This window comes from Bos indicus x Bos taurus, chromosome 7 (genome assembly GCF_003369695.1).
Source record: "Bos indicus x Bos taurus breed Angus x Brahman F1 hybrid chromosome 7, Bos_hybrid_MaternalHap_v2.0, whole genome shotgun sequence".
Lineage (NCBI taxonomy): Eukaryota > Metazoa > Chordata > Mammalia > Artiodactyla > Bovidae > Bos > Bos indicus x Bos taurus.
The window spans coordinates 102,789,714-102,817,698 of NC_040082.1; the positions used below are offsets into that span (position 1 = coordinate 102,789,714).

Sequence of the window (27,985 nt, forward strand, 5' to 3'; positions counted from 1 at the left end):
AAGTGGTGGTTGCACAGCGCTGTGAATGCCAGTGACTTGCTCACTAAAAAAAAAAAAAAAAAAAGGTTTTATATCATGTGGATTTCACCTCAATTAAAGGTTGAAGAGGGAAGTAAGACAGGGGAAAGGAGGTAACTTATAAAGAAAGTCTTTCTCGTGGGCAGCTGGAGTCCTGCTGGAGAACCTTAGTAACACATGTAGAACCACATATCGGTCATTGCACCAGAAAGAAAGAGCCGGAGCTCATCAGTCATTGGTTAAAACTCATCAGCAAAGCTCATCAGTCATTGGTTGAGACTCATCAGCAATGCTCATCAGTCATTGGTTGAGAGCTCCTTTCAGAAGGGAGGAGGGGAGGAAGTTTGTTTTAATTTTCTAACACTCTGGCCAGCTGTGCATTGGCAGGAAGGATGCTCTGCAAAGTCAAGGCTGAGGGCATATAGAGGGGCCAGCTGGGTGGAGCTCCTCCTCCTTGGGGGAGGAAGCGTCCTTGGCGCCTGGGACTTACATGTATTAGTATGCCAGGCATATCATGCTTCGGTCCACAGGTCATTGTGTGTATATGGCACACCCATGGCTGGAGGGTGGTTCCCACCTTCACTGACCCCCATCCCATGTGTCCCCCCCCCAGGATGCTGCCCATCACAGAGCAACTGCTGCACCTCCTGGGATTGGAGAAGACGGCGTTCCGTTTGTATGCTGTGTCCGGGCTCCTTCTCACCCTGCTCTTCTTCCTCTTCCGTCTGCTGCTACAGTTCCTGAGGCTCTGCTGGGGTTTCTATATCACCTGCCGCCGACTACGCTGCTTCCCCCAGCCACCCCGGCGCAACTGGCTGCTGGGCCACCTGGGCATGGTGGGTGTGGCTGGGCAGGTTTGCCGGGTGGGCCAGGGCAGGTACAGGTATTCAGTAAGGATGATGGCCCTGCTGGCTTCCCTTATCCCCTCAAGAATCTGGTTGGAGCCATAAACAGACCCATTTTACAGGATCTGAGTGAGACTGAGGTTCAGAGAGGGCAAGCAGTTTACCCAAGGTCACACAGCTTGGACGAGGCAGAGCTGACTCTAAAGTTCTCTCTATAATTCCGGGCTATTGCTATAGCAACAGGCATCAGTGCTTATGAAATCCCAGGAAAGGAGAGTGGGAGGTATCCTTGTAGACTTCATTGCTTCACCTGAACCCAGTGTGGTTTCATGAACTTGCTCATTCTCTTTAATGCTGTGGTCCCAGGTGAGGATTTCAGCCCTTTTCTTTCATTTCTTTTCTTATTTCACATATATATTCCAAGTATTAGTTCAGGCACTTTATACATATTAACTCATTTAGTCCTCTTGACAGTCCTAGAAGGTAGGTCCAGCAACTATCTCCTTATTTTTTTTTCTTCTGGAGAATACTGTGGCACAGAGAGGTTAGGTTAAGTAGCTGGCCCTCGGCCACACAGCTTGTAAGTGGCAGAGTCTGGGTTCAAACCCGTGCTGTCTAGTCCCAGTACGCCTGATCTTAGCTCTCTACTCTTGCCCATCTGGCTTCTGGATGAGAAAGGCTGGACTTTTCTAAATGCACTTCAGAGGTTGTAAGAGAGAAATTCAGACTCCCAAGGGTGCCAAGACTGGGGGGCCTCAGAGTCCAGCCCCTATTTCCCTGCTGGACTCACCTGGTTCCCCTTCCAGCCCTAAATGAAGCTGAGGGACAGCTTCATTGTGGAGACCTTCCGAATTAAAGCCTTATGCTGAACTTGGAGGACTTTGGGGAGGCAGTTTGGGGCAGTGGTCATCAGCATGGACTTGCCTCTCTCGACCATGAGCTGCCTGTGTGACCTTGAGAAGCTTCTTCACCTCCCTGTACTTCATCTGCATTGTGGAAATAGGATCATGCCTGATAACCCCGTGAGAGTGTTCCAACGATTCTTGAAGTCATTTCTGTGGCATGCTTGGTTCTGGGCCTGCTACACAGAGGTGGGTGTCTGCTCTTCACTCCGGGGTCCTGCAGAGACTGAAAGGAGCAAGTGATTCTAGATGTCTTTTAGATACTGCTTGGAGTAAGTGTCTCAGGAGAAGGAAGGAGGAAACACATGTCCATTCAATAGTGCAAAATACATTCATTTTACTTAGTTTTGGGAATTACCTTCCTGGAGCCAGCACTTACCAAGTTTTGCCTCTTTGTACCTGAATCATCTCCCTCTCTTCTGTTCTCCAAGCCCTGCTCAGGCCTCCTTTCTCCTCTTTTGCTGTTCCATGGTCTAGACTCCTTCCTGGGCTTCTGCCTTCCTTCTCACCCCTCTGGTTCATCCCTCATCCAGGCTCCAGAAAGATTCCTGAATCCCACCGTGTTCCTCCCCTGCTCACACACCCTCCAGGCTCCCCACTGCTGTCCTGAGAAACTCCTAACTCCTCAGCTGGAGTTCAAGTCCCTTTAGACTCTCACCCTCACCCTCCTCACCTGTTCCATGGTTTCCCTCTAGTCTAATAGAATGACTTCCTGTTCCATGAACAAGCTCTGCCTTTCCATCTCCATGACCTTTGCCAAAACTGCCCTCTGCCAAGAATATCTTTCCCTGTCAGATGAACTTCTGCTCATTTTCCATGCCCCATATCCAGCCTTACTCCAGGAAGCCCTCTGGCATGATGGTGGTCCTGAAAGTGATGGCCAGGCCCTGCTGCCACGGGTGGTAGGCCAGGGCCAGCTCTGAAGTTCAACCTCGATCCCATGGGCCCATCCTGGGGCTGAGAGATCTGGATAATGCCGTAGTCTCCCTTGGGTGTGGACAGGCTCAGGGCTGAACTTGACCCAGAAGGAGAGGCAGAAATCAGAGAAGAGTCATTCATTCATTCTAAAATTTCTGGGCCCTGCCATTCACCAGGCACTGGGTTAGGTCTTTTGTATTTGAGCTCTCCCAGTTCTCACAGCTTATGAGATAGGGATGGACCTGCCCTACATTTTGGATTTGATCTTTGGGGCTCAAAGAGGTCGAGTGACTTGCCCAAGGTCACACAGCTGCTGAGGATGGGTTTGAGCTCAGATCCACCTGATACTGAGCCTGAAGAGCTCTGCCTCATAGAGCATGTTGGTTAAGAGCAGGTGTTTTGGAGCCTGGGGGGCCTAGGTTCAAATCCTGCCTTCACCACTGTGGCAGGTGATGCCACTGTCTGTTCACATCCTCTCTGCCCATTTCTGGCTGCAAGGAGCTGACTTGCCTGTGTTCTAGGGCTTTCTCTAGCTGTAACCCACTCTGCCTGGGTGGACTGTTAGCTTGTGAATTAATGCCCCAGGATAGCCCTCAGTCAGTGACTATGGGCCTAAAGGAGCTGGTATAAAACATCCCTGCCCCCTCACCCTCAAATGGTTGGTGGGTTGATCCTGAGATGGATGTCCCCCAAGAGGTCCCCAGTGGGAATGAGCCCCAGTTGCCCATGGGGATAATTCCCTTGCTGATTCTTTACTGGCTGCCTTTCTGTCTATCTCACTCCCCCTCTCCTTACCCATGTTTTGGGGGATTACCCTCCCAAGTAAACTGCTTGCCCTAGAACCCTTGTCTTTCTGCTTCTAGGGGAGCCCAAATGAAGACAGTCCCTTACTCACCTGTAACTTAACACAAGTCATTTGACCCTACTGAGTAAAGTAAAATGGGGGAAATAGTAGCATCTACGTGATAGGGTTTTTGTGTGGGTTGAACATACGAGTATATGAAAAATGCCCATGGCAGTGCCCAACACTGCAAACATGTGTATGTGTTAGAACAATACCAGTGATATTTTATTACAAACAAAAATACTCAATAAATGCTAATCATTATCATTATTGTGTTTGCTGTTACTGGTTTTATTTCTTGAGCACCAGCTGTGTGTCAAGCCCTGTGCTAGGACTCATTCATGTTGCTGTTTCATAAATTGTCTCAATTGTCCTCAGAAGGGGAGTTGATTCCCTCCCCCCCGCCCACCACCCCAGTTTTAAGCTGAGGGAATGTAGGCTCATCGAGGTGCAGCAGACTGTCTACAATCACACAGCCCTTCCTGGTTTCTTTTGAGGGCTTTCTTTTGAGGAAGTGGTAGGAGGGAAGGGCCAGGGGAAACCAGGGCTGGGTACCATCTCACGACCTTTCTCTACCACCACCTACAGTATCTCCCAAATGAGAGAGGCCTCCAAGATGAGAAGAAGGTGCTGGACGACATGCACCACGTGATCCTCGTGTGGCTAGGGCCCGTCCTGCCACTGGTGGTTCTGGTGCACCCTGACTACATCAAGCCACTGGTGGGCGCCTCAGGTAGGCAGGCTGGGCCTCTGATTGATGAGTAAACCCTCAACTCCCACAGCCTACCAGTGTTTCTAAGTAGGTAGGCTATCCAGAGGAAAGGCTGTTTGAGTAGGGCTTTGAAGTATGAATAGGAGTTTACCAGAGCTGACTCACAGATAATGAGAACAGCAAGGGAAAAGAGGTGACAATATCTAAAAGTCCCAGGAACTTTGATAGGATGTTCACTCCTCAAAGTCAGAGCAAACATGTTCAGATAGGCAGTTGTTTTGCCTAAGCTTTTGTTAAATGGTTGTTGCTTAATTTTAAGCCACGGCACTCCCATCACTTGGGTTCTGACACTCCCACTGTGGCTATCCAAATCTGCAGCCTGTTCTGTTAACCTAGGCTGACTGGTGGAGAGGGAAAAGTAGAAAGATTGCCTCTCCCTTCTGCATTCCACATCTATCCCAGGGTTAGGATTCCCAAGTGCTCCTGGGGAGCACTTGCTCAGCCTTCATTATGCAGCTGGAATAACCCCCTCCTCCTGGAAACCTCCCTTGATTCCCTACACAGACCATAGCTCTTTCCTCTGAACTCTTCCATTCTCACTCCTAACCATTTAGGGCTGAGTTATCTGTGTCCAGCATTCTATCTTCCTCATAAGTGAGTCTCTAGGCACCCAGGGTGGCCTCATATGTACCTGGGCATCTCCAGAGGTATCAGAGGATGTTTGAGAGAAGAGGGATGGGAAATAAAGAGCTCCAGGAATTTTAGGACCTCTGGCTTCAGCTTTGGCCTCTGCAAACACACTTCTGGAGACCACCTTCAGGGTGGCCCCTGGAGCCATGAAGGCGAAAGGGGCTGTCATTCTTCTCAGCTCTGCCCTTCTCCTGCTTCTGTATCCCCCACTGTTGCATGTGTAAGGGAATGTGCTCAGTCGCTCAGTTGTGTCTGACTCTTTGCAACTCCATGGACTGTAGCCCGCCAGGGTCCTCTGTCTATGGGGTTTCCCAGGCAAGGATACTGGAGTGGGTTGCCATTTCCTCTTCCAGGGGATTGAACCCACATCTCCTGCATTGGCAGGTGGATTATTCACCACTGTGCCACCTGAGAAGCCTCTTGCAGGGGAATAACCATCCCCATAGAACAAAGAGGGAAAATCAGACTCTGGGGGGAGGGGAGCAGTGACACTTCCAAGGGATGGACACCAAGTTGTGGAAAAGAGGCCTGGACCAGGACTTGGGTGGGCTGGGTTTGAATCCAGGCTGGAGCATGTATGCTATGTGACCCAGTGATTTATTTAGCTTCGGGCTTCAGCTTCTGATCTATTAAATGGGGCAGCTGTGAAGATTCAGTAAGATAGTGTTGGGTAGGTGCTAAATAAGGCTTTCTTCTCTTCTGCCTTTAAAAATTTTTATTTTAATTGGAGGATAATTGCTGTACAATATTGTGTTGGTTTCTGCCATAAATCAACAAGACTCTGCCTTTTAAATCTTTTTTTTCCCTTTCTTTCCCACTCCCCCTCCCTATCACCTCAGAGCCTCTGTTTTCTGAATGTCATCCTGCATGATTGTGAGACCCCCTCTGCAAGTAGACCAGGCAGTAGAGCCCCCACCATAAGCTTAGCACTTGATGGGACTTTCCCAGAGGTCCAGCGGTTAAGACTCCACTCCCCAATGCAGGGGGCGTGGTTTCAATCCGTAGTCTGGGAACTAAGGTTCCGCATGCAGTGGAGAGCAGCCAAAAATAAACAAAGGAAAAATTAAGCTTAGCACTTTAGTCCGATGCTCAGGTCTCTTCCCTTCCTCTCCCTTCTGCCCTCTCAGGACTGGCAGGAAATCCTTTGCCTCACCCACAGGAGGAACCAGATGGGAGACTGCAGTTCAGGGAGGGTGGGGCTGTGAGTCAGGAGAAGCAGCCTGGAGTCGGGTCTCCTGGCCCCAGGAAGTCCAGGCCCCTCTGTACCTGCTTATCTCATATTAGACAGGCCTGGCCCCAAGTTTCAGATTCCAATGTCTAGGGACCACATCTGGGGGTGGGGGTGGAGAGGGGCTTGCTCTTCTGGGCTTAAACCCACACAGCTGATGAAAGCCATGGCTCCTCCTTGAACCTCTGTTTCTTTATCTTCCAAGAGATGTTTGTGATAGAGATAGAAGGTAGGTAAAAATGCTTTCTAGAATGACAAAGCAGGATATATAGCCATATAACTGTAGCTTTGTTTTTATATACTCATTTCTAAAATTGAGCTGTACATACAGTATAATTACTTATTTTAAAGTGGAAGGTATTTAGTGCATCATAGTTGTGCAATCATTCACCCTCCCTAGTTTCAAAACCTTTTTAATCACCCCATAAAACACCCCATAGCTATGAAGTTGCCATCTCTCATTCCTTTCTCTTTTTGACACTGGTACATACTTTCTGTCCCCATGGACTTTCTTTTCTGGACATATCATAAGAAAGGAGTTATACAACATAGGGTCTTTTGCAACTGACTTCTTTTATGCTGAATAATGTTTTTGAGGTTCAGCCACACTGTAGCAATGACCAGGACTTCATTCCTTTTTTAAGGTTGAGTAATATTTCATTTATGGATATATGGATATACCACATTTGTTTATCCATTCATCTGCTGGTAAACATCTGGGTTGTTTCTGCCTTTCGACTGTTATGAATAAGAGTGCTAGGAACATGTGTGTACAAGTTTTGGACATATGTTTTCATTTCTCTTGGGCAGATACCTCGTTGTAGAATTGTGGGGTCATATGGGGCTTTCCAGGTGGCTCAGTGGAGAATCCACCTGCCAATGCAGGAGACACAGGAGACACGAGTTCAATCCCTGGGTCAGGAATGTCCCCTGGAGAAGGAAGTGGCAACCCACTCCAGTATTCTTGGCTGGAAATCCCAGGGACAGAGGAGCCTGGGGGGTTACAGACCACGAGGTCGCAAAGAGTCAGACACAAGGAAGCACACATGTACGCTGATGGGAATTTTATGTTTAACTTTTCAGGGAGCCGCCAAACTGTTTTCCATGGTTCCTATGCGTTCATGTTTCCCTATTAGGCTCCTCCTGTGAGCTGGGGACTGAGATTTTTCATCTCACAAATTCTTGATACCACTGAGCAATAATTATAATCACAGTAGTATCCCAGGTGGCTCAGTGGTAAAGAATCCACCTGCCAATGTAGGAGACACAGGAGACACGGGTTCAAACCCTGGATCAGGAAAATACCCTGAGGAAGGAAATGGCAATCCAAATAGAGAAAATAGAGCAGTCCCGCCTGCCTCATGGCAACCCTACAAAAACTCAATGAATTCGTTCTCCTGGCACTCAGTAGGTGCTCATTAAATATTTCTGCATATAAATGAATTAACCAACTGTCGGCTACTTTTCATGGAGAAGGAAATGGCAACCCACTCCAGTATTCTTGCCTGGGAAATCTCAGGGACAGAGGAGCCTGGCGGGCTATGTCCATGGAGTTGCAAAGAGTCGGACATAACTGAGCAACTGAGCACACACACACACAGCAAAAACAGCCATGCATGCTAAGTTGCTTCAGTCGTGTCCGACTCTTTAAGACCCCATAGACTTTAGGAAATGAGACAGGAGCTGGACTCAGAGCACCAGTGTACAAAGTGAAGGAGCTTGTGTTTTATCCTGGGGGTGTTAGGAAGCCATGGGAGGTGTTTGAGCAGGACAGCCATTATACAGGTTCATGTGTCAGAAAGAGCCCTAAAGGGCCTAGCCTGGAGTCCAGAGCCCAGAGAGGAGAGACGAGACTTCCACCTCCCCATCCAAAGCTGCCTCTTCCCAGAAGTCTGCCTTGACTTATAGCAGCCCTTTCTTTGTGACTCCCTCTACTCCTGGCATACATTCTACCTGCTTGCATGGTGTGCCTCTGCTTCCCTTTTCTACCACACCCAGAGCTCCACCAGGCAGGGCGTGGAGCTGAGCCATCTCTGGGTCCTCAGCATCGCTCATCATGGGTTGGGCACAAAAGGGTGGTGGAAGAGGTTTGTTGAATGGGAGAATGAGTGGACAGGTGGTTGTGCATACAATTGGCCAATTCCTAGGGAGTGTGTGTGTAGGTGGCTGAGTAATATCTCAGGTAAAATTGACATCACTTGAGTTTCAGGTACTTCCTTCCTGCACCCTGCCCATTCTGTCCCAATTCTATTTAGCACATAGAAAGGGAATTCACTCACTCCATCCACCCATCCATCCACCCATCCATCTAATGATCCATCCATCTATCCACCCACCCATCCATCCACCCACCCATCCATCCACCCATCCATCCAATGATCCATCCATTCATCCATCCAACCATTGATAGTTTTCATTCATTCATCCTTTGATTGGCTAATTCATTCACACAATAAAAATTTATTTAGCACCAATACATTAGTGATCAACTAGGTCCCTCCCCTCAAGGAATTTGTAACTGATAGTGACTGATGGGAGAGGGAATGGCATGCAAGTGGAGACTGGAAGAATGAGGAAAGAGTTTTCGAGACAGAGAGGGTGCCTGGTGGAAAGACTCAGAACCGAGAGAGAACATAGCTTTTCAAGAAGCTGAGAAAAGTTCTGTGATGTTAGCAAGTTGAATGTATGTGGGGCAAGGGATGGTTGAGGTGGAGGGCAGAGGTATTTTGAGAGTGGTGTGGACTGGGATAGGTCACTCAGAGTGTTGAAAATGGGCTGAGCAGCTGTGTTTGAGACTGATGAGTGTGTGGGCAGGAAGGGACATGGTCAGATCTAGAGTCAGATAAGATCTCCCTGGATCTAGGGTGCAGAGCAGACTGGAAAGGGAGAGGCTGGAGACTGTGAGCACAGGAGGTATAATTCAGATGGCCTGAGTTGGCAGAAAAGAAGGGGTGAATTAGGGGAAGAATCAGGTGAAGAAAACCATTCTGGAGAGAGTGCATAGTCTGGGCAAAAGTTTGGAAGTGAGGGTCAGCATGTGGGGTTATTTGGCATTTGCTGAAGGATGAAAGGGAGAGGAATATGGCAGCCAGATGGGGCTGGGCTTTCAGTGCTAGCCTGAGCTTGAAATGTTTTACAAGGGCAATAGGGAGCCATGGGAGGTGTTTGAGCAGGGGAGGCTCATGTTCAGATCAGGTGTTATAAGAATCTCCCTGGGGCAGGTGTGGAGGATTGCACTGGAGGGGTGAGGTGGGAGGTGAGAGCCCAGAGTGGAGGCCCAAGGAGGTCATAAGCAGAGGTCAAGTGTCAGAACCTTGTTTTGAGGCATCGTCACCTCTTCTCTCCCCACAGCTGCCGTTGCCCCCAAGGATGACCTTTTCTATGGCTTCCTGAAACCTTGGCTGGGTGAGCTCGGGACTGGGTAGGCTGGAGCTGGGGCTTCAGGGAAGAGGGGGTGGGGCATGAGGTTTCCTGGAAAGGTCCTTAACCTCGATCTCCTGGGTGTAGGAGATGGGCTGCTGCTCAGCAGAGGTGACAAGTGGAGCCGGCACCGCCGCCTGCTGACGCCTGCCTTCCATTTCGACATCCTGAAGCCCTACATGAAGATCTTCAACCAGTGCGCTGATACCATGCATGTGAGTCCCAGGGTTTCTTGGGGAGAGGATATCTGGAAGTGGGGCTGGTCCAGACTCCAGCTTGTGGGCAAGTCATGCGACATCAGGAAGCCTATGTCAGGAAGCCTTACTTCCTTTTTTTTTTTTTTTTAAAAACAAACTATTTACTAATTTTTGGCTGTACTGGGTCTTCATCGCTGCGTGGGCTTTTCTCTGTTTGTGGACACAGGGGCTGTTCTCTAGTTGCAGTGCGTGGGCTCCTCATTGCGGGGGCTTCTCTTGTTTCCGAAGGCAGGCTCTGTGGGCTTTGGTAATCGTGGCTCGTGGGTTCAGAAGTTGCATGTCCGACCTTTAGAGTACAGGCTCAATAGTTGTGGTGCACAGACTTACTTTCTCTGAGGCATGTGGGATCTTCCTGGGCCAGAGATTGAACCCGTATCTCTTGCGTCGGCAGGCGGATTCTTTACCACTGAACCACCAGGGAAGCCCTCACTTCCTTTACTTATGAAGTGGGCTTGTAGTGAGCTTGCAACGGGGTTATTATCAGCCTGGCTGAAAGTCTGTGGTCTCCATGCCCATTTGTCATGTGTCTTTGTCTTCCAGGCTAAATGGCGGGGCCTGGCAGAGGGCTCAGAGGTCTCCCTTGATATGTTTGAGCATGTCAGCCTCATGACCCTGGACTGTCTTCAGAAATGTGTCTTCAGCTACAACAGCAACTGTCAGGAGTGAGTATGGCCTCCCTAGGGAACACAGAGCCAGCTGCTGCAGGGGCAGGGTGACGAGAGGAGAAAGAAATCTCTTAGCTGTTAGGCACTCCTGGGCTGTTGGTGCTCTGCCACTGACAGGCTGTGTGGTTCTGGGAAACTGACATCATGTCTCTGAGCCTGCTTCCTTATCCCCAAAACGCACATCTCCATCTGGTCCTCATAGTCATCGTAGGGGAATTAAATGAGATAATATGAGTCAATGGATTGGCACACAGTAGATGCTCAGTGAGTGCTAAGTTTAATTCATTCTTCCATGAAAAGTATGTGGTCTTTGGAAAGAGTCCCTCCCCACACTTTCTGAGCCTCAGTTTTTTGTTTGTAAAATAAGAGTGTCAGTGCCTGGCCTGAGAGATGCTTGAAGGTTAAAATGATGTAGCACTGCCCTGGCACACAGTAGGTGATGAGTGGATGTTTGTTGAGTGAATAAATAAAATATCTATTGCCCTGGTTCATTGATTCATTCATCAAATCTCTGTTGTGCAACTACTGCGTGCCTGGCACTATGCTAGCTATGGGGGATATGGTGGTGAGCACTCAGTCCCAGTTCCTTGGAGCTTCTAGTATAAGTGGGGATATAAGGAATAAGGGACATAATGACTGTCAAGTTTATAGCACATAGTAGGTCCTCAGCAACGAGCTGCTGACTCTGTTACTCTGGGCGTTGTGGTGGTATTGTTTCAGTTAGGTAAGGTGGAGATGGCCTTCATAATTAATTCATTAGTTGATCCAAAAAATATATTTTGAGTGCCTGCTATGTCCCAGCTCTAGAGTAGAAAACGGTGGTCAACAACACAGACAAGGAACTTACATTTTAGTGGGAAGAGGGGCAGTAACCACGAGCAAATAAGCAAGAAAACAGCAGCTGGTGAGAAAGGCATGAAGACAACGAGCACACTTAAGGACAGCTCTTGGCAGCTCTGCCCCTTGCGATTTCGTTTTTCTTTTTTTCAAAATAACAGCTCTACCAAGATGTAGTTGATATACCATACAATTCACCCGTTTAAATTATACAACCAATGGCTTTTAGTCTGTTCACAAAATTGTGCACCCATCACCATAAATTGATTTTAGAATATTTTCACTGAGAAGAAACCCTGTATCATTGTATTATTCTTTCATCCCCCACTTCCCACTTGCCCTCCAGATCTAGGCAATTACTGATCTTCCTTATGTCTCTGTAGATTTGTCTTTTACGGAAATTTCATGTAGATTTCCATAAAATTCACATAGACACAGAATTTCATGTCTGGTTTCTTTCAGTCAATACATTGTTTCCAGATTCACCCATGTTGTAGATGAATTACCAATAATTAATTTTAAAACTTGTTGAATAACATTCCACTTACCATATAATGTGGTTCAGCAGTAAAGAATCCATCTTCAGTGCAGGAAATACAGGAGATGTGGGTTCAATTTCTGGGTCAGGAAGATCCTCTGGAGAAGGAAATGTCAACCCACTCTAACATTCTTGCCTGGGAAATCCCATGGACAGAGAAGCCTGGCAGAGTGTAGTCCATGGGGTCGCAAAGAGTCAGACACGATTGAGAAGTTAAATGGCAGTACCATATAATATCATGTTTTGCTTATCCAAGCATCTGTTGAAAGACATTAAGGTCTTTCAACATAAAATGTCTTTCAAAGACATAAAATATTTCAATTTTTGGGCTATTATGAACAATGCTGCTATAAATATTTTTGTACAAGTTTCTGTGTGAACATTTTAAATTCTGTTGGGTACATACCTAATCATAGAATTACTGGTCTTTATGATAATTCTTTGTTTAATCTTTTTTGGAACTGCCTAACTTTTTCCAAAAATTGGTTGCAGCATTGTACATTCCTACCAGCAGTATGTGAGACTCCAATCTCTCTACACCCTCAGCAACACTTGTTATTATCTATCTTTTTGATTATTGCCATCTTAGTTGAGGTTAAGTGGTATTTCATTGTAGTTTTTGTTTGCATTTCCCTAATAGATAATGGTTAATTTCCCTAATGTCCCTAGCGTCACCAACTCAATGGACATGAATTTGAGCAAACTCCAGGAGACAGGGAAGCCTGGCGTGCTGCAGTCCATAGGGTCACAAAGAGTCAGACACAACTTATCAACTGAAAGCAACAATAATGGCTAATACTGTGAAGCATCTTTTCAGGTGCTTATGGGCCAGGTGTATGTCTTCTTTGGAGAAATGTCTTTGCATATTCCTTGCCCATTTTAAAGTTGGGTTATTTGTCTTTCTTATTACTGAGTTTTTATCTGTCTGTTTGGCTGTGGCAGGTCTTAGTTGCAGCACACAGGACCTTTGGTCTTCGTTGTGGCATGCAGAACCTTTTAGTCGTCACGTGTGAGCTCTTAGTCATGGCATGTGGGGTCTAGGTCCCCAACCAGAAATCAAACCTGAGCCTCCTGCAGTGGGAGGGCAGAGTCTTAGCCATGGGACCCCAGGGAAGTCCTTATTATTGACTTATTTTAAGAGTGCTTTGCATATTTTAGATACAAGCTCCTCATCAGATACGCGATTTGCAAATATTTTCTCCCACACTGTGGATTGTAGTCATTTAATTTTAGTGATGCTTCATTTATATGGAAGTCCTCATCTCTCTTTGGGCCTGTTTTAAAATGTACCTAGAATTTAGTTTTATTCAGGTTATGGTGAGGACTACAGATGAGGAAGCAGTTGCGATAGTTTGTTACTTACCATTTCCAAGATGAGGCGAGGGCGGGGGGGTGGGGCGTGGTATGCCACAAGACACAAGGCTGCCTGGAGAAGCACCAGGACGGGGCATGGCAGGAACATTTTCAGGGGGTCTTCTATGGGAAGGAATGGGAAAGGCAGGGTATGCAGCCTTAGGACAGGGTAGTTTTTTTTTTTAAGTTTTTAAAAAAAAGTTTGTTTATAGGTGAGATGAGTCTTTGATGTGGGCTCTTGGTTACTGCGTGTGGGCTTTCTCTAGCTGCCGTGAGCAGAAGCCACTCTCTAGCTGCTGCGGTGTGTGGGCTTCTCATTGAGGTGGGTTTTCTTGTGACAGTGTGTTTTCTTGTTGCAGCTCACAGGCTCTAGACAGCAGGCTTCAGTAGTTGTGGCACATGCCCATAGTTGTCCTGAGGCATGTAGGATCTTAGTTCCTGGACCGGGGATCCAACCTGTGTCCCCTGCATCGGCAGGCAAATTCTTAACCACTGAACAACCAGGGAACTCCTAGGGTTGGCTACTTTGTATGATTTCAGCTGGCTCTGGGGCAGAGAGGTGCCCCAAGTTATCCAGTGCTTGGCCCTGGGATAATTAAGGTAGGGGTATAGTGATTCAGCCCAGTAATGTTTGGAGTATGGACTCTGGATTGGTTAGTTTGCAAAAGAAAGGCATGCTCCTGGGTGAGTCATTTGCTGCCTCTAAGAAACAGCTAGTCCTGGGAGGGGTGGTGTCTGTCCAGTCAGTGAGGCTCCAGATGGACAAACATCTAGAATACAAGGAAATGGACTTCTGGTGGTCCAGAGGTTAAGAGTCCACCTGCCAATGCAGGGGTTCAATCTCTGGTCTGGAAATTAAGACCCCACAGGCCTTGGAGCAACAAGGCCTCTGTGCTACAACTACTGAGCCGGTGGGCCTAGAGCCTGTTCTCTGCAACAAGAGAAGCCACTACAGTGAGAAGCCCATGCACTTCAATGAAGAGTAGCTCCCTGCTTGTCACAATTAGAGAAAGTCTGCATGCAGCACTTAAGACCTAGTGCAGCCAAAACAAACAAACAAACAAGGAAATAAGAAAGTAGAGTTAATTCAGGGCTGCTCTTTGTGGTAAAGAACCTGCCTGCCCATGCAGGAGACATGGGTTCGATCCCTGAGTTGGGAAGATCCCCCAGAGAAGGAAATGGCAACCCACTCCAGTATTCTTGCCTGGAGAATCCCATGGACAGATGAGCCCACGGGGTCACAAAAAGTTGGACACAACTTAGCAATTAAACAACAACAACTCTGTCACCTGCCCATTGAGAGAGGAAGCTTGTCTTAGGGCCTATGCTCATGTCCTTTTTTCTCCCTGGCAGGAAGATGAGCGATTACATCTCAGCCATCATTGAACTGAGTGCCCTGGTGGTCCGGCGCCAGTATCGCCTGCATCACTACCTCGATTTCATCTACTACCGCACAGCTGATGGACGGCGCTTCCGGCAGGCCTGTGACACCGTGCATGGTTTCACCACAGAGGTCATTCAGGAGCGGCGGCGGGCGCTACGCCAACAGGGGGCTGAGGCCTGGTTTAAGGCCAAGCAGGGCAAGACCTTGGACTTCATTGATGTGCTGCTCCTGGCCAAGGTGAGACGGGACCCTGGAAGGTGGAGTCCTGCCTAGGACAGCTTCCTCATGAGCTGGCACAACTGTGGAAAATCCAAACTCAGGTGGATCTCAGGTGGCATTAGTGGTAAACCACCTGCCTGCAGTGCACGAAATGCAAGCGACATGGGATCGATTCCTGAGTCAGGAAGATCCCCTGGAGAAGGAAATGGCAGCTCACTCCAGTATTCTTGCCTGGGACATCCCATGGACGGAGGAGCCTGGCAGGCTATAGTCCATGGGGTCGCAAAGAGTCAGGCGTGACTGAGTGCACACATATAGAATGTGGATCTAGAAGGCAAGCAGATGTAGAACATGTGAGACTATTCATTTGCTAGATCTGCAGTGGGGTTTCCCAGGTGGTGTGGATGTAAAGAATCCACCTGCCAGTGCAGGAGATGCGAGAGATGCAGGTTTGATCCCTGGATTGGGACGATCCCCTGGAGAAGGGAATAGCTCCTCTCTCCAGTATTCCTGCCTGGAAAATTCCATGGACAGAGGAGGCCGGTGGGCTACAGTCCATAGGGCTGCAAAGAGTTGGACATGACTGAGCAACTGAGCACAGATTTGCCATAAAAAAAGCTGCATGACACTGGGTGGTTTGTTTATTTACTTATAGTATTAAAAATTTTATTTTATTAATTTGTTTGGCCGATCTTTGTTGATGTGTGTGGGCTTTCTCTAGTTGTGGCGAGTAGGGGCTACTCTTCATTGCCATGCACAGGCTTCTCCTTGCAGTGGCTTCTCTTGCTGCAGAGCACGGGCTCTAAGGGGAGGGCTTCAGTAGTTGTAGCACGTGGGCTCAGTAGTTTTGGCGCACGGGCTTAGTTGATCCACAGCATGTGGGGTCTTCCAGGAACAGGGATTGAATTGCCCCCTGAACTGGCAGGTAGATTCGTATCCAATGAACCCCCAGGGAAGTCCCAGCACTGGGAGGTTCAAGGGCAGAAATCAGTCTTCTCAGTCTGGAGGTTAGAACTCTGAGATCACAGTGATGGCAGCACTGGTTTCTCCCGAGGCCGCTCTCCTTGGCTTGCAGCTGGCTGTCCTCACCTGTGTCTTCACATGGCCTCTCCTCTGTCCATGTCTGTCCTCTTCTCCTCTTCTCGTAAGGACACTGGTCACACTGGATTAAGGCCCACACTAATGACCTCACTGTAATTTAATTACCTCTGCAAAAGCCTTATCTCCAGATAAGGTCACATTTTGGGGTTAGGATTTTAACTCATGGGTTCTGGAGTGGGGGAGGGGAGGGACACATTTCAGCCCACGGCACTAACAAAGATGAAACACAAGATCTTGAAGAAATATGACACTTGCAGAGATAGGTGGTCACCTGTTTGTAATGCTTCTGTGGAGTTTCTGAGCAGCACCTGGGTTTTGGATTCAGACGGTCCTGGATGCTAGTTCTAGCTCTACCACTTCATGCATATTTGACCTTAGTCTTCCCTCTGACCCTCAGTTTCCTCATTTATAACATGACGATCATAAGATCTGATCATGAGATTTTGTCAGGCCTCCGGCAAGATGCTTGGTGATACGAACTGCCGAAGAAATGTGAACTCCCTTCTTCCTCTCACCTTTGGCTCTCTTTCCCTCTTTCTTGGACAAGTTGCATACCTCTGTCTGCTTGGGCTTCCATGGTAGTCAGATGGTAAAGAATCTGCCTGCAATGCAGAAGACGTGGGTTTGATCCCTGGGTCAGGAAGATACCCTGGAGAAGGGAATGGCAACCCACTCCAGTATTTTTGCTTGGAGAATTCCATGGACAGAGGACCCTGGCAGACTGCAGTCCATGGGGTGGCAAAGAGTCAAGACATGACTGAGTGACTAACACACACACACACCTGCCTGGAATCCTTTCCCCTGCAGCTTGGCTTAAGAGAAAGAGGTGGGTGTCTTTAATAAATATATATTCATTTATTTGGCTGCTCTGGGTCTTAGGTGCAGCATGTGAGATCTTTTTAAAATTTTTATTTATTTGTTTTTGGCTGTGCTAGGTCTTTGTTGCTGCTCAGGCTTTCTCGAGTAGCAGCAACTGGGGGTTACTCTTCGTTTGGTGTATGGGCTTCTCATTGCGGTGGCATCTCTTATTGCAGAGCATGGGCTCTAGGTGTGTGGGCTCAGTAGTTGTGGTACATGGGCTGAGTTGCTCCCCAGCATGTGAGATCTTCCGGGACCAGGGATTGAACCCCTTGACACCTGCATTGGAAGGCAAATTGTTAATCACTGGGCCACAGGGACGTCTCCAAAGGGGGTGTCCTAGGAAGAACTCCTAGGTTGTGGCGGGTGAGACAAAATGAGCTGAGCAGTCTATTGCCCATTCTAGGATGAAGATGGAAAGGAACTCTCAGACGAGGACATCCGAGCTGAGGCAGACACATTCATGTTTGAGGGTGAGGATGTGGGGTGAGGCTAAGGAAGGATGGGAAAGGGACCCATTGTCTGAGGACAGCATCTCTGCTACCTTCAGGCAGCCTCTATCTGGGCTCCTTATCTGCCTGCAGGTCATGACACAACTTCCAGTGGGCTGTCATGGGTACTGTTCAACTTGGCCAAGTATCCAGAGTACCAGGAGAAGTGCCGAGAAGAGATCCAGGAAGTCATGAAAGGCCGGGAGCTGGAGGAACTGGAGTGGTCAGTCTTGGGTCCTGGGGATATTGGGGGCAGGTTGAGTTTAGAGCCTTGAGTATTAATCTCTCTACCACTTACTGTCTAACTAACCTTAGACAAGTCACTTAAACTCCTTGAATTTAAGTTTCTTCAACTGTAAAATGGGATGACAGTAATGCATAGGCATTCTTCATAGTGCAGGAATTCTTAGTTGGGAATGTCTTAGTCAGAAAAGGTTGCAATAATGCTGTGTAACAAACAGTTCCTAAGCTCAGTGGTTTGCAGCAAGCATTTATTTATTGCTCTTGTCTGCACATACTTTTTGCTCTCATCTGCATATTTCTCTTCTTGCTGCTGAGCTTCACTGAGTTGAATAGGTTTGTTTCCAAGCTGAGGTTTGAATTCAGATCTGTCCTACATGTCTCCTCATTCTCCTTGGACCAGCAGCCATACTGGGCATGGTCCCCTCAAGGCAGACTCCAGAAGCACAAAGAATCACACAATTAAAAACCTCTGCTTGCACTGTAACATTCTATTAGCTAAAGCATTTCACCGGGCTGATCCCAACATGAGTCGGGTGGGACATAGACTCCATCCATCTGAGCTGAAGGTACTCAGAATCACATGGCAAAGGGCATGGTGCCTAATTCCAGTGTAGTGGGGAAGTGTAAGAATCAGGAATAATAATCTAGTTTACTTCAGATGTGTGCTGTGTAGAGCTGATTCTGGATGATGCAAAGAAAACACAGCATTATGCAGCATCAAACAACTAGAAAGTCCCTTTTGGTTCATTATCAGTCATTTGGATTATGAACTCAGGGAGACACTTTCAGCTGATGCCATCTTACACTGATGCCATCTTACATTGATGCCATTTTACACCTTGCTAATCTGCCTTGTTAAGGAAGGGAGAAGACGCCTCAGACTCTGAGAATTGGCAGGAGGTGGTGTCTAGCCAGAACTCAACACCTGTCTTCTCTTTTCCCAGTGGTGTTTACATTTATGGATCTCTTTATACCAGGCATGCCATTTGCCCTTTGTGGTAGCAGCATAAAATTTCTTTGAAAGACAGCCTGTTAGTGTAAAGAAAACAATCTAGATCATGAACAATTATAATTAATCTAATGTTGGGCACTGAAGTCCAAAGGAAAAAAAATTAATACAGTATAAGGAGATAATGTGTGGGTTTATAAATACTGAAGTTGAACCATTCAGGCTGGTAAATCGGTGCTACTCCAGGTTGCTCTGTTTGTCCTGGCACATCCCCAGGGGTGCCCCCTGACCTCCACACAGTTCATCAGTTAGAGAATTAATGCTGGGCTCAAAGACATCCAGCTAGCGCTGCTCTGATTGGTCAGGGGGCAGATATTTTTTCTGTTGAGGATTAGAGGTGTGTGCAGGGCATAACTGCAAATGCCTGAAGTTGGGGGAAGTCTGAAATCCTGGACTGGTTTCCTGCCGTTGCTCCTAATAGCCTATGCACATGTGTGTGTCTCTAGGGGAGGGGTGGCGTCACGGCCTGGCCTCTAGTCACCCACTGTTCCACATTCCCCAGGGACGACCTGACCCAACTGCCCTTCACCACCATGTGCATCAAGGAGAGCCTCCGCCAGTTCCCACCTGTGACCCTGGTCTCCCGCCGCTGCACGGAGGACATCAAGCTCCCAGACGGACGCATCATCCCCAAAGGTGCCCCCTTTGTGCTCCCTGTTGCCCGCTTGCTCTGTTGCCTATGGGGGTCTGGCCATGCCTGCCCCAGGTGCGTTATCCTTGTAGGCAATTTATAGCCTGTTGCTTCTGGGGGTGGTGAGGAGATCCTGTTGTGTGTTTGTATCGGGGAGATAGAGGTGGGTGGATCCAAGCAGAAAGAAAGGAGTAGGTATGATGGGGTGGGTTCTGTGAGAGTGCAGGTAGAGAAGGATTGGCTTCATTCTGTTGCCAGATATCCCCTGGAGGCCAGGTCCTATCCTGGGTGAGGCTGGGCATCTAGTGAAGCCTCATCCCCAGCTCCAAGCCTTGAGTACCAGCCAGTCTGGGGAAGATTCAGCAGGACATGGATGTTCCCAGTCACATGGGGTGAGGGATGGGCTACAGGGAGGGACAGGGACTGGAGCAGCCCCAGATAAGGAGTGATGACTGTATCTGGCATGGAATGCAGGGAGGGCTGCCTGGAAGAGGGAACATGAGAGGTGAGCCTTGGGAAATGAAAGAGAGAACATGCTTATGGAGCAGAGCCTCAGGGTACAGATAGTGAAAGAAGTGGAATGTACGGTTGAGGCACTTGAACTTAATCCTCGGGGTGGTAGGGAGCCATGCGAGGTATTTGAGCTGTGGAGGAGCAATGTCAGATGTGTGAGTAAGATCCCTGTGTGGCCAGGATGACAGCTTGGAAGAAGGCTATGGGGACCTCTAATGGAGAAGCAAGGCAGTAGATGGTGAAGCAGAAGATTTTAAGGAAGGATGGGCAGGAAACGGTGGCAGATGGCTTGTGGGAATTGTGTGGCTCTGGAGAGAGCTGGGGGAGGGGTAGGTCTCCAGAGGAGGTCCTGGTTTCCCTCATTTCTACTGACCCCACTGACCCTCCCCCTCCCCACAGGAATCATCTGCCTGGTTAGCATCTATGGGACCCACTATAACCCTGCAGTGTGGCCTGACTCCAAGGTGAGCTCCTGCCCCAACCCTCCCTTCTCTCGGCTTCTTCCTCCTAAGACCTTGGTCAGCAAGGCCACCCCTCTCCTCCTCCCCAGGGAGCCAGATGGTAGGGCTGAATGCAGGGCTTGAGGACTTCTTCTCACCGTCACCCCCATTCATTCACCCATTCACTGTTAATTCACTATATCTACAAATCTTTTTTTTTTTTTTTTTTTAACTTTTTGACTGCACTGTGTGGCATGTGGGCTCTTAGTTTCCTGATCAGGGATTGAACCCATGCTCCCTGCAGTGGAATTGCAGGGTCCTAACCACTGGACTGCCAGGGTTCAGTTCAGTTCAGTCACTCAGTTGTGTCTGACTCTTTGTGACCCCATGGGCTGCAGCACACCAGGCTTCCCTGTCCATCACCAACTCCTGGAGCTTACTCAAACTCATGTCTATCCAGTCGGTGATGCCATCCAACCGTCTCATCCTCTGTCGTCCCCTTCTCCTCCTGCCTTCAATCTATCTCAGCATCGGAGTCTTTTCTTGCTCCTCCACAGCTCTTTGCATCAGGTGGCCAAAGTATTGGAGCTTCAGCATCAGTCCTTCCAATGAATATTCAGGATTGATTTCCTTTAGGATTGATTGGTTGGATCTCCTTGCAGTCCAAGGGACTCTCAAGAGTTTTCTCCAACACCACAGTTCAAAAGCATCAATTCTTCAGTGCTTAGCTTTCTTTATGGTCCAAGTCTCACTCATCCATACATGACTACTGGAAAAACCATAGCTTTGACTAGATGGGCCTTTGTTGGTGAAGTAATATCTCTGCTTTTTAATAGTCTAGGTTGGTCATAGCTTTTCTTCCAAGCAGCAAGCACCTTTTAATCTCAAGGCTGCAGTCACCATCTGCAGTAATTTTGGAGTCCAAGACTGCCAGGGAAACCCCAACACATCTTTCTTGAGCAACTACTGTGTATGGGACACTGAGGGCCCTCTGGGGCACTCTGTCTTTGCTCTCACAGAGCAGACAGTGAAGTGAGGAGGAAGAAAATAAGCAAATAAATAAGATCATTTTGAACTGTGATAAGTACACAAAGGAAACAAAAGCTGGCCTGGGTTGGGGGAGAGCAGTTTAGCTCACACAGTGAGGAAGGTCCTTACTAGAGAAGAGAGGGGTGAGCTAAAACTGAAAATGTTCACACTTTAAAAGTGTGAGGAGCAGGGAAAACTGTGTCCCATGTGGAGGCAACTGCCAGTGCAAAGGTCCTGTGGTAGAATGGAAAAGAGGCAGGTGTGGCTGGACCTCTTGGCCCAGCTGGTCTGGCCCCCAGAGGCTGAGGGAGGGAACCACGCTGGGACGGCCAGAATCAGGCCCCCTTAAACTCACCCACAATCTACTTCTGCCTAGGTGTACAACCCCTATCGCTTTGATCCGGACAACCCACAGCAGCGCTCCCCATTGGCTTACGTGCCCTTTTCTGCAGGACCCAGGTAACTTTTATTTCCCCCAATCCAAGTGAAGTGTAGGAGGAACATCAAGGCCAGTGGAAGGTCAGGGATGTGCCTGTTAGGAGCAGAAACCACTGGGGGTGTCCTGTCCACCAACCTGGTACCCTGTTCGTGCCCTCACTACATCAGGAAGCCCCCAAATCAGACCCTACGATATCATCCAGGGTATCAGATATCTACTCTATGCCAAGCCCTGAGTTCTGGGCTCATGTGCTCTTAATGGCTCTATGATGCCTTTGTCCGGGAGTTGAGGCTCCCAGTGTGTGTTAGCCGTTCAGTCATGTCCAACTCTCTGCGACCCCATGCACTGTAGCGCGCCAGGCTCCTCTGTTCATGGGATTCTCCAGGCAAGAGTACTGGAGTGGGTTGCTATGCCCTTCTCCAGGGGAACTTCCTAACCCAGGGATCGAACCCAGGTCTCCCTCATTGCAGGCAGATTCTTTACCGTCTGAGCTACCCGGGAAACCCTGAGGCTCCGAGGGGGAGGTCATTTCACTCCATCCCAGGGACCCCGCTCACACAGCGGCTTAGCCTGAGCCCCCCTGTCCTCCGTCCACCAGGAACTGCATCGGACAGAGCTTCGCCATGGCTGAGATGCGCGTGGCTGTGGCGCTGACGCTACTGCGTTTCCGCCTGAGCGTGGACCGAACACGCAAGGTGCGGAGGAAGCCCGAGCTCATTCTGCGCACGGAGAACGGCATCTGGCTCAAGGTGGAGCCGCTGCCTCCGCGGGCCTGAAGGTCGGCGCGCCCCTGAAGGTCGGCGCTCCTGCGGATCCCAGGGGCCCAAGCCCCGCCCCGAGAGGCCTAGGTTCCGCCCCCGAGGGCCCAGGCCCCGCCCCCAAGAGCCTGAGGGCATAGACCACGCCCCCTGGAAGGCTCAGCTCCTGGAGGACCGGACTCCCCCGTTAAGCAGCCTGATGGTGCAGGTCACAACCACTCAAGGCAAGGCTCCGCATCTGGAGGGTCTGATCCCGCCCCTCGAGGTCGAGAACCCGTCCCCCTAAGTGCCAGTTTCCGCCCTCTTATTTGAGGGACCAGGATTGGCCACGTTCCCTTGGGCTCAGGCCCCTCCCCAGCATCTCTCGGAGGACCAAGGATAGATACCTTAGGCCTCTAGGCTACAAGCCCAGTCTACCTCAGATCGCGGCTGGCTTTTAAATTGAAGACTTGAAAACTGGAGCCTGAGATCAGAACCCTGAACATCACCTTCCTGAAGCCCCCAGCTCACAGGGATGAACTCCCGAGGCTGCATCCCAGGGCCCAGGATGTTTGTTGTTGACTTGTAAGCCCAGACTCTCCCTCTCAAGCCCCTTCCTTCTTCCCTTGCTCATAACCCCTTTGGCGAGTGTCCTGAATTTTGTAGAATATAAGCAAAGCATGCAGACAGCTCCTATCACCCACTCCCTAGCCAGATCAGATCCTCACACCTGGATTCCAGCAAGGAAATGAGGGGTCCTGGACAGCTGGGAAGTTGTGGGCTAGGAGGCTGGGAAGCCGTTTGTCTTTGGACATAAACTTGGGCTTTTTGTGACAGTTTGTGCATTCGTTTATTTCAACATGTGCATGCTAAGTCTCTTCAGTGGTGTCCGACTCTTTGCGACCCTATGGACTGTAGCCCGCCAGGCTCCTCTGTCCATGGGGTTCTCTGCACAAGAATAACTGGAGTGGATTGCCATGCCCTCCTCTAGGGGATCTTCCCAACCCAGGGTTCAAATCCCTTTTGTCCCCTGCATTGGCAGATGGATTCTTTACCGTTAGTGCCACCTGGGAAGCCCCTTAATTCAAAATACTGCTTAGTAAGTGTCCAATGGCACTGGGCTGTGAGCACAACAGCAGGTAAATCCCTGCCCTCAGGAGGATGGGGGACATGTCCTGGACAAATAATTCCATGGGTAAATGTATTTACAACCTGTGACAAGTGCTGCAAAAGAGAAGCTTTGGTGCTGGGCAAGCATAGCAGGGGTTGAAGGGTGGCTCAAGGAGAGCTACTCTGATGCTGAACCTGGAGTAGAAGTTGAGGGTTGAGAAGGGAGTGAAGTGCATTCCAGGAAGCAGGAACAGCATCTGCAAGTGTCCTGGGGTGAGAGAGTGTGGTGTGCTCATGGAACTCACAAAGGGACTAGGGTGGCTGGATCTGGGGAGTGGGGCTGGAATGGAGGAAGGGTGGGAGGAAGGGTGGGTCATGTCACAGTACAGGTTTTATGCAGAGGGTGTGTGTGTGTGTGTGTGCTAAGTCGCTTCAGTTGTGTCTGACTCTTTGGAACCCCATGGACTGGAGCTGACCAGACTCCTCTGTCCATGGGATTCTCCAGGCAAGAATACTGGAGCAGGTTGCCATTTTCTATTCCAGGGGATCTTTCTGACCCAGGGATTGAACCCAAGGCTCTTGTGCCTCCTGCACTGGCAGGCAGATTCTTTACTACTGCACCACCTCCTATAGAGGTGGGACGATGACAGTGACTACAATGATCATGTTAATTCATCACATATTTTTTTGAGCATCTGCTGTGAGCCAGGGAGTGTTTGAGTCCTTGCATCGCTGACATTCTGGTGCTGGTAGTAGTGGGGGAAACAGATGACAGATAATAAACAAGGAAATAAATAAGTAAATTCACACAGCCTTGGAGGTCACTGGATGGATTTTGAATTTCATTGTGACAGAAATTGAGAGCCATGGAGGGTTCTGAGCCAAAGAGGGACAAGATTTGTCTTACAGGGACTTCCATGGTGGTCTAGTGGCTAAGACTACTCCATGCTCCTAATGCAGGGACATGGGTTTGATCTCTGGTCAGGGAACTAGATAGCATGTGCCACAACTAAGAGTTCACAGGTTGCAACTGGTGATTCCGCATGCCACAAAACAGAATTTTGGATTCCACGTGCTGCAACTAAGACCTGGAGCAGCCAAATAAATAAACAAATATTAAAAAAATGTTATCTGACAGCTGTGGGTTGCTATGTTGAATAGAGACTGTGGCAAGGATGGGATGAAGGAAATCAGATTGGTTGGGGGTGGGGTGGGGTGGTGAGATGATGGTGGCTCTGCCCAAGCTGGGGGCTGTAGAAGAAACTAGTGGCGGTTGGATTATGATAAGAAATGATTGTTTCATGATTGTTATACTGGCAGGTCTGCAGATAAATGGAATGTGGGGTTTGGGAGAATGGGCCAACACCAGGTTTGGTTCTGTGGTGGTTTAGTCGCTAAGTTGTGTCCAACTCTTTGCGACCCCATGCACTGTAGCCCGCCAGGCTCCTCTGTCCATGGAATTTTTTCAGGCAAGAATACTGGAGTGGGTTGCCATTTATTTCTCCAGGGGATCTTCCAGACCCAGGAATCAAACCCAGGTCTCCTGCATTGAAGGTGTATTCCTGCATTGCAGTGGATTCTTTACCAACTGAGCTATGAGGGAAGACCAGGTCTGGGTCTGAGCACCTGGAAAGATGGACATGCTATCAATTGAGATGGAGAATCCCAAATGGAGTGTTTTTATTTTTTGGGGGGAGGGGGGAAGGGGGAGGTGGTTTGAGATCAGCATGTTTGTTTGGCCCAGGGTAGTTGGAGAAGTCAACCTGGCAGCTGGGTAGATGGGTTCTAAATTTGGCCGAGTCCAGGGCTGGTGAGGTACATCTGGGGAGGCTCAGTGTTTAGAGGTTTAAAAAGCCTCAGGGCTAGGAGGGATCCCTTGGTGTGTGTGTGTGCCTGTGTGTGCACGTCTACACACTGGGGAGCTTCTGAGTACACTAAGGAGGGGCTCAAGGACCAAGCCCCTGGTGTCTCCAAATGAATAATGAGGTATAAATCGATTGACTACTTCTTGTGTGCCCTTCCCAGATATTTTCATTTAATTTTCAAGGGTGCTGTTATTATCTCTTTTTGGGCTTTCTAGATGGCTCAGTGGTAAAGAATCTGCCTGCCAAGCAGGAGACGCGGGTTGGATCCCTGGGTCGGGAAAGATTCCCCTAGAGGAGGAAACGGCAACCCACTCCAGTATTCTTGCCTGGGAAATTCCATGGACAGAGGAGCCTGGCGGACTATAATCCATGGGGTCACAAAAGAGTCGCAGGCGACTTAGCAGCTGAGCACACACGCACTGTTTCGTTACACGGAGGTGGAAACTTGAGTTTCCCAGAATGAAACGACTCACCCCGAATCATACAACGATGTCCCTGGGACCTTAGAGGGGGCCCGGAGTCGTTTTCTACCCGATGCTTCGGGCTCCTTGTCCTGGCGGTGTCTCTAGCCCCTCTTCGCCCGGAAAGGAGTGGGCTAGGGAATGGGGTGGGGTTGGAGGCATGGAGGAGCGGAGGCAAACCTGGGAAGCCGGTCCTGGGGCGCCCTCAGGTGGCGTAAAGTGGGATCATCGCTCGGAATCCCGTGTCAGAGGCTACTGGCGGTCTAAGTGGGGAACTTGCGATTCCGGGCCCTACAGGCACTACTCGGCTTTGATGGTGCTCCGTCTTCCACATCCTTGTTCAGGCTGAGGTCTCTAGGCGCACACCATTCCCTAAATATCGCAACGGCATCTTTCGCCCCACCCTTTCCCTTGCAACCTTGTCCTCCACCGGCAAAAATAACTTGTCCCTGGGAGGCAAGAGGTGTGGGTTCAAACCCCGGCTCTGCCCGCTCCTAGCGGTGGGCTTGGGCGCATGACTGCCCCTCTCTGCTGCTCCGTTTTCCCTTATCGTGTGGATTTTACAGGATCACCATCCTTGTAATTAATGCAGATTGACTTTCCGCTAAGGGCTGTGGGTGGTGAATGAAGGAGACAAGGAGGAGGGGAAAGAGACAAGGTCCCCGAGACGCAGGTGCACCCGTGTGTGTGATTCTTAAGGCCTGGTGCTGTCATTTATTGCTTTTAAATCTTCCCTCTCCTGAGTGTGTCGGAGGCTCCATCTGCTGGACGGTTCGGGAACAACAGGCTCTAAAGCGTCTGGTCTCCACTACTTTAATGTGTGAGCGTGAGTGCGCGCGAGGTCGTGTGACTTGGTACGTTAGGGTGCATTTGAGTGAATATGCGAGCATCCATGTGACTGTGTGCAAGTATGTGAGTGTGTGTAAGTGTGTTTAAGAGTCAAAATGTGTGCACAGAGTGTGACTGTGTGCTGTGTGAGATGGTGGGTTCATGCATCCGTGTTTGCATGTGTGTGGGTGAGTGTGTTGGGAAGAGTGAAGAGGAGAATTGCACTCACTGAATGGCTGCAACTGTTCACATCAGGCTAGGCGTATCGCAGGAGCTGCTGTTCAAACTTCCCTCAGGCAGGACATTCTGGAGATATAATGCCTTTGGAAGCAGCTCTAAGTAAGGACTGGAGAGGGGGACGGGTACATGTTCTCTGCTGTCTCCCAGAGGGACTGAGCCCCAGGTACTCGTAGTGTAAATTTCCTTGATAAAGCATCCTTTACCTGCTGCCTTCTCTTTTCTGTCTCACTTCCCCATTGTCTTACTGGCATTTTCTACAATCACCTCCCAAAGAAACAACTTACAGTTGAATTTTTGTCTCAAGGTCACTTCCAAATAAGATATTTTCACTTGAATCTTTACATCAGTGTTAAATTCTGGAGAACCCAAACTAAGACACATATATGGGTTTACTTCTCTAATTCCCATGTGTTAGTTGCTCAGTTGTGTCTGACTCTTTGAGACCCCATGGACTGTAGCCCACCGGGCTCCTCGGTCCTTGGGATTCTCCAGGCAAGGATACTGGAGTGGGTTGCCATTCCCTTCAACAGGGGATCTTCCTGATCCAGGAATGGAACCCGGATCTCCCTCACTGCAGGTGGAGTCTTTACCATCTGTAGACCTAATCTTATGCCTCTTCTTACCAAGAAGGAAGTGAGGCTCAGAGAAGGCAAGTCACTTGTTCAAGGTCACACAGCTGGAGATCAGGCAAAGGTGGGCATTGACCATGGGCTGTCTGACCCCAGGCCCAGGGCTTTCTCCCCTCTGGGAGTCTCCTCCTTGCTAAGGTCTCAGGGAATAAATGGGGTGAGGGGTGTAAATAGCCGGTGGCTCACTGATGTGTGTACCGGATGGACCCAAAGCTCTTGTCTTGTGCTCATGTCCTCATTCTGTCATAAAATAAGAGGAATAATGGCAAACACCATGCTTGGTGCTGACTGTGTGTCAAGGAACATTGTTGTAAGCACTTTATTATCTATCTCCTCTCTCCTTCTCTCTCTCTTCCCCTTCCTTTCTCTCCATGTATTACATGGGAAACATTTTCACTCTGTTCCTGCTCCCCAACCACTAGCCCTACAGTGTGGTGTGATTTTTTTTTCGTTTTACAAAACTGCATATAAGAACATTTTCAATGTACACATTTGTGCACACATAACTATTTTTTGAGGACTCTAAACATG

The 27,985-nt window shown here is 49.0% G+C and overlaps 1 protein-coding gene across 1 annotated transcript; it reads left to right on the plus strand.

Moving 5' to 3' along the window:
- Positions 1–506: 506 nt before the first annotated feature.
- Positions 507–23,157, plus strand: LOC113896071 (cytochrome P450 4F22). Its single transcript, XM_027548067.1, has 12 exons — positions 507–854; positions 4,116–4,260; positions 9,509–9,562; positions 9,665–9,792; positions 10,375–10,496; positions 14,581–14,848; positions 17,196–17,262; positions 17,374–17,503; positions 19,035–19,168; positions 20,076–20,140; positions 21,522–21,604; positions 22,183–23,157. The coding sequence occupies exons 1-12, from the start codon at positions 519–521 to the stop codon at positions 22,358–22,360; spliced, it is 1,710 nt and encodes a 569-aa protein (XP_027403868.1). The 5' UTR covers positions 507–518; the 3' UTR covers positions 22,361–23,157.
- Positions 23,158–27,985: the final 4,828 nt, after the last annotated feature.

Bases quoted from the DNA above. Each gene is read 5' to 3' on its own strand.
- LOC113896071 (XM_027548067.1), top strand. From the start codon at position 519: ATGCCAGGCATATCATGCTTCGGTCCACAGGTCATTGTGTGTATATGG. The intron at 855-4,115 runs GTGGGTGTGGCT...CACCACCTACAG, and splicing joins TGCTGGGCCACCTGGGCATG to TATCTCCCAAATGAGAGAGG. The intron at 10,497-14,580 runs GTGAGTATGGCC...TCTCCCTGGCAG, and splicing joins TACAACAGCAACTGTCAGGA to GAAGATGAGCGATTACATCT.